Genomic DNA, 10929 nt, shown 5'->3' with positions numbered 1-10929 from the left:
CTTTAATGATTTGCCCGTAGTCATATTCCAAGTGAAAGAAGCAGTGTTTGAACACAGCAATCTGTCTCCCAAAGCTGCGCTTCTGTCCCTGTACAACCTCTAGTTAATGACAATTACATCAAATGTGTTCTTAAGCTAGAATATGTTACTAAGTCACGCAACTACACAAAATGTTTAGGGGGGATGCTTATTGCACGTTTAAACTTGACTGAAAGTTCACATAACTTTCAGTACTATGGTGAGTTTTTATTCATGTATTAGAATGGTGGTGTTCACCTTGGCCCAAGGCCCTGTCAACACTTACAGTGTTGTCTGACAGTGACTCCCTGACATCAGTGAAAGCCTTAGCTAGCATGTTAAACCAAATCCCATCACAAGGCATTGCAGAAGTCCTAGTGCTGAGCACCACGTTCCAGCCCCACCATTTGCCAAACACATCACCTCCCAGACACATGTCCCATACCCGCTACTGATGCTTCACAAATGAGGGGTTGCTGCAGACTGCATCCTGGTAGAGAGGGACCAGAGCCACAGTCAAGATCAAGACTTATTCCTCAGGACTGGTAGAGGTAAGGAAAGCAGGAAATGGGCGAACATGCTGGAAGTCTTTGCAGAAGAGATGAAATGTGGAGGATAAAACGGAAGTCTCGTCTTTTCTGAGGGTGAAGGTCTACTGGCATAGGTGTAATGAGAAAAAAATCCAGGCTGTGATCTCTTGCTGTGTTAACGCCCTTCCAATCCACCTATTCCTAGACCAGAATGCTTCCTAAAGTATAAATCTTACCATATGTCTCTGCTGCTTAACTTTACTACCTGGCTTTTTAAAATTGTTTTATTTATTTTTGAGAAAGTGCAAGCAGGGGAGGGGCAGAGAGAAGAGGACAGAGGATCTGAAGCAGGCTCTGCATTATTGACAGCAATGAGCCTGATGTGGGGCTTGAACTCATGAACAGTGAGATGATGACCTGAGCTGAAGTAAGATGCTCATCCAAATGAGCCACTCAGGTGCTCCACTACGTGACTTTTTATATAGGCAAATAGTAACAGTCCTTAGGGTACCTTCCCAAGCCTTACATGATCTGATGCTAAACATACAGGCACACCTCAGATTCTAGTAACACCAAATTCTTTGTATCTCTCTAACCTGCCAATCTTTCTTATTTATATTCTCTTACATAATATCATCACTTTGCCATTGGGAATATAGGTGAATAAAACCACTCTGTAACAGTTTAACAGTAAAAACTGAAGAGGTAAACATTTTACAACCCAGACATTTCATTTATAGGTAGATGCTGTCCAAAAAGATATTTCTGTATATTTGTATATTTACATTGGGGGACATATTTATAGGAGCAAAAGACAGAAAACATTTCAAACTCCCACCAGGAGAAAAATGAACAAATTACTTGTGTTATGTGTCAGCTATCCAATTTATTGCTTCTCTGCTCCAAACTTACTATTCATTGCCTGCTCTTTGTAAATATATCTGGACCCTTTAAGTTTCTTTTCTGTGCTGAGAGGCATGATCTTAAGTTTGTGAGTGGAAGGCATTGTAGAGACCTTGCGGGAAGGGGCTCTCCCTCCTGGTTCCCATGCGCTCACCTGGCAGGGCTCTGCCTGCAAATGACTTCAGCGTGTGGCTCATCTAGCATATGTGGCTTCACAGTGCTGCCACCCTGTGGGGCCCCGTCCTGTGGTGCCCCGTCCTGTGGTCCAGGCTGCTCCTCTAGCATGTGCTTCTTGCCATTCATGGTGGTCAGAACACAGTAGCTAGGAGCTTCTTCTAAAACTGCCTGGGGTTGGTCTGCTAGTGCGGTCCCTCTGGCAAGACAGTTCCCCAGAATCAGCCTCCCACAATGGCCAAGAGTGCAAGTTTCTGGAGAATTCTGCAGGTTCTGCCAGCACAGCACCACAGTGAGTTCTCTGCTGTTCCGTAAGGCCCGTGGGGTGGCGGAAGTTCATTAGCTGCTCCATCTCAGCACTACGGATAATGACTGCTCCTTGTGTCTCCTATGCTTATATTCTTTAGAGTTCTCTTTACCTTTCACTAGACAGTATCTCCTTACTGCAATGTTATTATAACTGATCTTTTTATAAAAATTTTATTTAAATCCAAGTTAGTTAACACAACATGTAATAATGATTTCAGGAATAGAAGTTAATGATTCATCACTTGTATATAACACCCAGTGCTCATCCCAATAAGTGCCCTCCTTAATGCCCATCACTCATTTAGCCCATCCCCCCCCCACCTCCCCTCCAGCAACCGTCAGTTCGTTCTCTGTATTTAAGAGTTTCTTATGGTTTGCCTCCCTCTCTCTTTTTACCTTATATTTCCTTCCCTTCCCCTATGTCCATCTATCATGTTTCCTAAATTCCACATATGAATTAAATCATATACTTCTTTTTCTCTGACTGACTTACTTTGCTTAACATAATACACTCTAGTTCCATCCATGTTATTGCAAATGGCGAGTCCACTCTTTTTGATCACTGAATAATATTCCATTCCATGGGCATTTGGGCTCTTTCTATAGTTTGGTTATTGTTGATAATGCTGCTATAAACATTGGGGTGCATGTGCCCCTTCGAATCACCATTTTTGTGTCCTTTGGACAAATAACTTGTACTGCAGTTTCTGGGTCCTAGGGTAGTTCTATTTTTAACTTTTTGAGGAATCTCCACACTGTTTTCCAGAGTGGCTGCACAAGTTTGCTTCCCCACCAACAGTGCAAGAGGGTTCCCCTTCCCCCATATTCTCACCAACATCTGTTTTCTAAATTGTTAATTTTAGCTATTCTGATAGGTATCTCGTTGTGGTTTTGATTTGGATTTCCCTAATGGTGGGTACTGTTGAACACTTTTTCGTGAGTCTGTTTAATGAATCAGTCTTTATATTAACTTTCCTTGTTTGTGTTGTTGTGTGGTTTCCTTGTGTTAACTGGACACTGACTGATACATGCTGAATTCATGCAAGTCCATTGGTCTATGACAGTGAACTACAGCTGTAAGACACATATGTGAATGCTACCTTCAAAGGTGAGTGAAAAAAATCAAGTCTTAGAAAATATGTACACAGTATGACTTTATTTATAAACAATTTAAAAATACACAAAGCCAAAAACACATATGGGATATACTACTGTGGTATAATTATAAATAAAAGAAAAGACTCACATAAGAATCAAGAAAGTGAGTATTTCTGGCAGAAGCTGAAGGCACACTGGTCAGCGGCACATGGGGGACCCAAAGATATTGGTAATGTTCCTTTTCTTAATCTGATTATTTGTGGGGAGCAGTTCTAAAAGGTTCATTTCTTTATTATTTTTCACTATACATATGTTACATATACCATTTGATATAAATAAAATAATTGCTAATTTAACAAAAGTAATTATCCTTTATGGTACAGAATGACTCTGTTTACCAGCAGTGTGATTAGACCAGAGTTGCTCAACTAGTAGCCTAAAACAGTGCTCTCTCAGCCCTGGGTGGCCAGAGGGGCCGACAGAAGTGTTGAATTAGACTTGATTCTCTGATAATGCCACACAGGTGTTTTAATATAGTAGGTGTGAGTTCACCTTAATTTTAACACTTAGTTCAAACTCAGAATAACCTTAAATTACTATTTTTATCTATTTATTTTGAGACAGAGAGAGAACAATTCAGGGAGGGGCAGAGAGGTGGAGAGAAAGAATCTCATCAGTGCAAAGCAAGGCATGGGGCTCAAATTCACAAACCATCAGATCAGTACCTGAGACGAAGTTGGACACTTAACCGACTGAGCCACCCAGGTGCCCCTCACCTTCTATTATTATAGAATAAAAATTGTCCATCTTTCTTTTTTGATCCATAGGGAGAAGAAGAAAGAATGCTAGATAGACACATACAAATATACATATATACATATACATATATATAGCTTTATGTTTTAATTTATTGATACACCATCATGATTCCTCTGAGTGATGTACCTGCCTATTCAATATGGTTTCTCTGGAGAACCACCTAGGCTACTTCTCTCAGGGTCCCTGCCGCAGCCTGCACTGTAAAGGCTGCAGTTGCGATCTGTCTCTTCACTTCTCCCCAGGCCTTGGAAGGATCTGTTTTGCTTTCAATATCAAACAGAGCGTCGTAGATTCCTGGGAACGATTCCCCTGCATACTTGTTGTGGCTGCTTGGAGCATAGATGACATGCCTGTTGATAAAGACAGTGTGCTATCAGTTGTCCAAATGATGCACACAAGAGAAAAACAGGAGCACTCTACAAACCCTGGACTGCACAATTCTAATTTTATGATATGAATAAGCCACTCGTCAGACAAACTTCCAAGTTTTGTCATCTCCAAAGACCAGTCTATGAAGTATGTAGTAATTAATTACATTTTGACTTTTTAAAAAACATTTTTATTTAAATTCCAGTTAGTTAACATAGTGTAGTATTAGTTTCAGGGGTATAAAGTAGTGATTCAACAATTCTATACGTTATTCAGTGCTCATCATGATACATGTACCCTTAATCCCCTTCACCCCCAACCCTCCTTTCTGTTAACCATCAGTTTGCTCTCTGTAGTTAAGAGTCCAGGGGTGCCTGGTTGGCTTAGTTGGTTAAGCAACCTACTCTTGATTTCCACTCAGGGTATCATGAGATTTCTCTGAGTCCATGAGATCAAGCCACGTGTCGGGCTCTGCACTGAGCCTCCTTGGTCTTCTCTTTCTCCCTCTCTCTCTGCCCCTCCTCCACTTGTGCTCATTTTCTCTCTCATAAAAATAAATAAATAAACTTTAAAAGAAAAGAGTCTGTTTCCTGTTTTGCCTCCGTCTTTTTTTCCCTATACTCATTTGTTTTGTTTCTTAAATTCCACATGAGTGAAATTATATGGCATTTGTCTTTCTCTGACTGACTTTTTTTGCTTAGCACAATACTCTCTAGTTCCATCCACATTGTAGCAACTGGCAAGATTTCATTTTCTTTTTTTAATGTTTATTTATTTTTGAGAGAGAAATGGAGCACAAGCAGGCAGCGGCAGAAAGAGAGGGAGACACAGAGTCCGAAGCAGGCTCCAGGATATGAGCTGTCAGCACAGAGCCCAATGACAGGGGTTAAACTCACAGACTTCGAGATCATGACCTGAGTCAAAGTCAGATGCTTCACTGACTGAGTTACCTAGGCACCCCAAGATTTCATTCTTTTTTATGGCTGAATAGTATTACATTGTATATACATAACACTTCTTTATCTATTCATCAGTTGATAGACATTTGGGCTGCTTCTATGGTTTGCCTACTGTAGATAATGCTGCTATAAATATTGCATGTATACCGTTACGTTAGATTTTTTGTATTCTTTGGGTAAATACCTAGTAGTGCAATTATTGGATTGTAGGGTAGTTCTATTTTTAACTGTTTGAGGGAACTCCACATTGTTTCCCAGAGTGACTGTACCAGTTTGCATTCCCATCAAAAGTATAAGAGGGTTCCCCTTTCCCCACATCCTCACTAACACTTGTTTCTTGCGTTGTTGATTTTAGCCAGTCTGACAAGTGTAAGGTCATCTCTCGTTGTAGTTTTGATTTGTATTTCTTTGATGATCAGTGATGTTGAGCATCTTTTCTTTTTTTTTTTTTTTACTTCTTTTTAACAAATGTTTATGTATTTGCTTTTGAGAGAGAAAGAGAGAGGAAATGCACGGGGGATGGGTAGAGAGAGGGAGACAGAGAATCCAAAGTAGGCTCCGCATTGTCAGTGCAGAGCACAACTCAGGGCTGGAACACACAAACCATGAGATCATGACCTGAGCGGAAATCAAGAGTCAGATGCTCAACCAGCTGAGCCACCCACGTGCCCTGAGTATCTTTAATGTGTCTGTTGTCCATCTGTATATCTTCTTTGGAAAAATGTCTATTCATGTCTTCTGTCCATTCTAATTGGATCATAAAGTTCTCTATATATCTTAGATGCAAAACCTTTATCTAACTAGGTTTTGATTTTAAACAGATGAGTTTACATGGTTCATGGCAACAGAAATAACAAGAGCCACAATAGCTTGTCACCTACCATGAATCATGCCTGGTATTAAATAATTTGCCTATAATTTTTCTAGTCCTTGAAAATAAACTCTACAAAGTTTATTTTAGTATTTCAAAAAGGAGAAATTGAGATACGAAAGATTAAGTGATCTGTCTCAAGTTACATTGCAAATAAGTTCTAACTTTTCACTATCTTACTTTACCCCCTGGCATGTAGCACAGTTGTGATTACTAAAGTCCTGTTTGTGACCTGCCAACCTACTATTGTGTTTTTCTCTTAAAAAAAGAAGATGCACTAACATGTTAGAATGCCTACCTTAAATTATGAAGAACTCTTACAAACAACTTTGTAGGTTTAACATGACCTAGGTAGAAGGCGATGTTTTATTGAAAGACCTATGTCAGGGCACCTGAATGGCTCAGTAGGATAAGTGTCCAACTCTAGGTTTTGGCTCAGGTCATGATCTCGTGGTTTTGTGAGCTCGAGCCTCACATTGGGCTCTGTGTAGCTGGCAGCAGAAAGCCTGCTCGGAATTCTCTCTCTCTTCCTCTCTCTCTGTCTCTCCCCTACTCAGACTGCCTCTGTCTGTCTCAAAATAAATTTTTAAAACAACTTGAAAAGAAAAGAAAAGAAAAGACCTATGTCAGTTCATGTGATAGCCCAGGAAGGGAAGGATAAGTTCCCAAGCAAAGAGGTGAAACAGGAAAGAGGCATAATCATTGGGAAACCAGGCACCATATTTGGATCCTGCCCAATTCTGATCCTTTGATAATCCATAAACAGAAAGACGGAGCTACTTCTTGCTAGTCAGTGATCTAATTCATTCTCCAGCTTTCAGTAGGATTAGTCCCATGTTCATCACTGATGTTTATCAGAAATATTTACAATTGTCAAGAATAAGCAAAAAAAGTGAACATTAGGAAAGTGAGTAAAAAAATATATATTTATTAGATACATTTCATATATATGTATTATGTCTTATATACATACATAAACACAAATATATTTAAAATTAGAGAGGGGCTAAAATGCTCTAAATCAATATACAAGCATAAACTAACTGAGAGAGTTGGGGAGATTTTTATGTCCTACTTGTGACTTTGTGGCTCTTCTAAATTTCCTACAATGAACATATATTCTTTTATAATCAGCAGTAAAAATATTAAAAATAAAGGTATGTAGCCATCATATTACATTATTTGAAGAAGTAATATATTTATCATTTGCTATATGTATTGAAATTTTCTCTGCTTACAGGAAATCAGCTCTATTTTTCCCACAGTGCAAAAAATAAGACAGAATGATATAATCAAGAGTCATATTTATATCCTTACCTATAGAAAGGCCTGTCTGGTAATCCTAAAGGATCAATAAATGCTCGTTCCAAAAACATCAGTTGATCATTCATAATTCTCAACAATATTGGGCTAAAAAAGAAAATGAATACAGTTGTCACTTCATGAAAATATGCACAGTACACAGCAAACTAAAAATTCAGAACAAAACAGGGATGCCTAGTTGCCTCAGTTGATTAAGCATCCAACTCTTGATTTTGGCTCAGGTCACAATCTCACGATTCATGAGATAGAGGGCCATGTCAGGTTCTGTGCTGTGCTGAAGATGAAGAGCCTGCTTGGAGTTCTCTCTCTCCCTCCCTATTTGCCCCCCACCAGCTCACACTCTCTGTCTTTAAAAATAAATAAATAAACTTAAAAGAACAAAATAAAATTGAGAACAAAACTAAACATAACTAATATATCTTAAATTCCTATGATATGCAAATTAAGAGTAGCATACACAGTTCCATTTAAAGAAACCTATAAAACACTGTTCTCCTGGAGCTTTAAAAGCACATAAAGTTATACTTGCCAATTATAAAGATGGCAGTAATTTTAATTTATTTTTAAATAATAAGGCATTTAAAAATAGGCACGATTTTTTTCATCTTAGGTATCCTAGGAATATACTCAAAGCAGTCATTTCAATATTGAATGAGATAGCTCATGAAGAGAAGGATAAGTTCCCAAGCAAAGAGGTAAAAAAGGATAGTCCATTAATGATAATGCAAGGTGTCTGGAAAATTATACATGTTTTACCAAATGACAGCTAATGTTCTTCTTATTATTAAAGATAAACTATCATGAACACAAGAAATGGTGTGTACTTTATCCTTTTAACAAGATTTGAATGCCTGCTGTTATCAATTATCAGATACTTCCTGCTTTTGTGGAATTCATATTCCAAAGAGTGGAGGGGGGTGTGTTATTGTAATAAGAATGATTTAGTAGTATTAAAAATGTATCCAGTTTTGAAGAGTTGAACAATGAGTTATTAAATTGTATCTATTATGTGCATAACTTAAAAAATGTATAGCATACTTGTTTTTGTCCAAATCTTGAAGTCTCTCACTGAACTTAGAAGCAATTTCTGTAAAATTCTTCACAGCAGAAAAAAGTGAATCTGAAATAGAAATCAGGACCTAATGGCATTGTTGTATGGCTTAGGCACAGGGAGCAATACAGGATGCTGTCCTCTTTTGCATTTCACAAGGGATTTACATTTAAATATTACGAGATGAGCATCAATGAAATGGAAAACACTTTCACAGACATAAACAACATATCTGATCCCGAGGAATGGCAGTAATTAATAAATGAACTAAAGTATGTCACTGCATTTAGAGATTAAATAAAACCCACAGATAATGAATTCTGAAAGAGAAAGGGCAGCATACCAAATGACACACTGTACGTTTTCATTTCTTGTGGATGTTTCATTGAAATGTTGTAGATTTTGTCAGCATATTTTCTTAAAACTATAGCATAATCTTGACAGTCAAATGGGAGCACTATGGAATCGGCTAGTTCAAATATTATCCCTCCTCGAACCTGGGCCACAGTGAGGTGATACTTAAAAGTTGGATCATAAAACTTCTCCACCAATTCATACGTCTCATAGACACTGTGATACAGTGGATAGCTCCTGAATTTGTCTGTTGCCTACAAAAAAAACCCACAAAATATTTCTCTTGTAAGATAGCTTATAATAAAATGCACAATATCATATTACAATTAATATTAGTAAAACTGTTTTGGTCAGTAATGAATAAAGAAAAGTATTTCAGTGCCTCAATAAAGCCACTTACTAAAGGGTTAGCATTATAATATTAAAACACACCCCAGGTTTTTACTAATTAAAAAATATGTGTGGGGCACCTGGGTGGCTTAGTCGGTTAAGCGTCTGACTTCCGCTCAGGTCATGATCTCACAGTTCATGGGTTCAAGCCCCATATCAGGGTCTGTGCTGACAGCTAGCTCAGAGCCTGGAGCCTGCTTCAGATTCTGTGTCTCCCTCTCTCTCTGCCCCTCTCATGCTCACTATCTGTCTCTCTCTCTCTCTCTCTCTCAAAAAAAAACATTAAAAATATTTTTAATAAAAAAATGTGTATGTAACATAAGTGACAGCATAAACATTATTTGGAAAGACCTAACAGTCTTGCCTTCAAGACACAGGAGATATGAAAGTATTGTTGAGACAAAGGCAGGATAATGTGGCATTCAGTACAAATAATCTAAGAAGACAGAACTGGTAGAGGCAAGTAAGTATTATATAATATCATGTAGGGCAATACTGCAAATTGTTAATGACTGAAATTCCATGAATGAATAATTCTCTGACAAGCAATGTGCTAAAGCATGAAACAAACTCACAAGTACAAAAATCAAGCCACTGGTTATCAGAGAAGGGAAGGGTTAGAGGGCAGGCAAAATAGGTAAAGGGGTTTAAGAAGTACGAACTTCCCGTTATAAGACAACTAAGTCATGGAGATATAATGTACAGTGCAGGGAATACAGTCAATAAGATTGTAATAACTTTGTATATTGATAGATGGTAACTACATATATTGTGGGGATCATGGTGTAATGTATACAAATAGGGAATCACTATAATGCACACATGAAACTAACAAGATATTGAATGCCAGTTACATGTCAGTAAAAAAACCCCAAGGGATCAGTGATCAAATAGCACCAAATTTCTCAACAGCAATCTTGAAGGCTGGAAGACATTGAGTGATGAGTTCTAAATTCCAAGGAAATACGATTTTCAACCAAAAGTGTTGTGCCCAGGCAAACTGTCAAAAGACTAGTGTGTAGTTTAAATGTATTTCAGACATACAAGGGCTTTAGAGTTCATACACCCTTTTCAAGAAGTTCCTGAAGAATGTGTTCCAAAAACATTAAAGAGTAAACAAGAAAAAGGAAGATACAAAATCCAGGAAACAGAAGATGCTAAACTGGAGAGAAATGAAGGTGCTCTCAGATTTCTCAGTGAAGGAAAATTTCACAGGTAAGAGCTGTGCCACAGGCAAAGAGAACAAGCAGAGAGTTCAGAGGAACAAGAAGATCCCAAGAGGGGAAATGAAACCTACCAGATCGCCTGATAGTTTTAAATATACTAAAATTTTGTGGTGAATCAGTTATTGATACATGGAGGGAAAAGAAGATATTCTAATCAGTAATTGTCGTACAAGTATACACTGGGAAAATGCAATGAGGTGAAGTATTTGGGAGTTGGAAGAAGTGGTACAAAAGAGCTAAATGCCCATCTGCCCTAATGAGAAGTAAACAGATATACCCCAAACTGAAAAATAAATAGCAGCATGAGCATATTATTTATAAGCATGCAGATAGATATCAGAATAAAACAATTAAAAAGTTGAAAAAAACTGAAATTGTTGAGCAGAATCTGAAGTGGGAGGAGCATGGATGTGGGATAAGGGACCACTGGTTTTCATGATCCACTCTTACAGACTGTGTGACATTCCATGAACTATGTTCTTATGTTGCCTTGATAAAAATAAAAACTGTAAGTGTCATTGTTATCATCAGCAAT

At 38.0% G+C, this 10929-nt stretch overlaps 1 protein-coding gene across 5 annotated transcripts in view; it reads right to left on the bottom strand.

Moving 5' to 3' along the window:
* Nucleotides 1-3871: 3871 nt before the first annotated feature.
* The window catches only part of FOLH1B (folate hydrolase 1B), a 56607-nt gene continuing 49549 nt past the window's right edge, over nt 3872-10929 (bottom strand). For 4 of the 5 annotated variants that reach the window (XM_029956809.1, XM_029956813.1, XM_029956812.1 and 1 more), the window contains 4 exons: nt 8768-9032; nt 8412-8493; nt 7368-7460; nt 3872-4201 (listed from right to left, as the gene is read on the bottom strand). In XM_029956809.1, coding sequence (XP_029812669.1) covers nt 4012-4201; nt 7368-7460; nt 8412-8493; nt 8768-9032 — 630 coding nt within the window. In that variant the 3' untranslated portion in view covers nt 3872-4011. Of the gene's footprint in view, nt 4202-7367; nt 7461-8411; nt 8494-8767; nt 9033-10929 lie in introns of those variants that run through there. The other variant, XM_029956811.1, reaches the window with a different exon arrangement.

This window comes from Suricata suricatta, chromosome 11, assembly GCF_006229205.1.
Source record: "Suricata suricatta isolate VVHF042 chromosome 11, meerkat_22Aug2017_6uvM2_HiC, whole genome shotgun sequence".
Taxonomy (NCBI): Eukaryota; Metazoa; Chordata; class Mammalia; order Carnivora; family Herpestidae; genus Suricata; species Suricata suricatta.
This window is presented reverse-complemented; position numbering and strand designations above follow the sequence as displayed.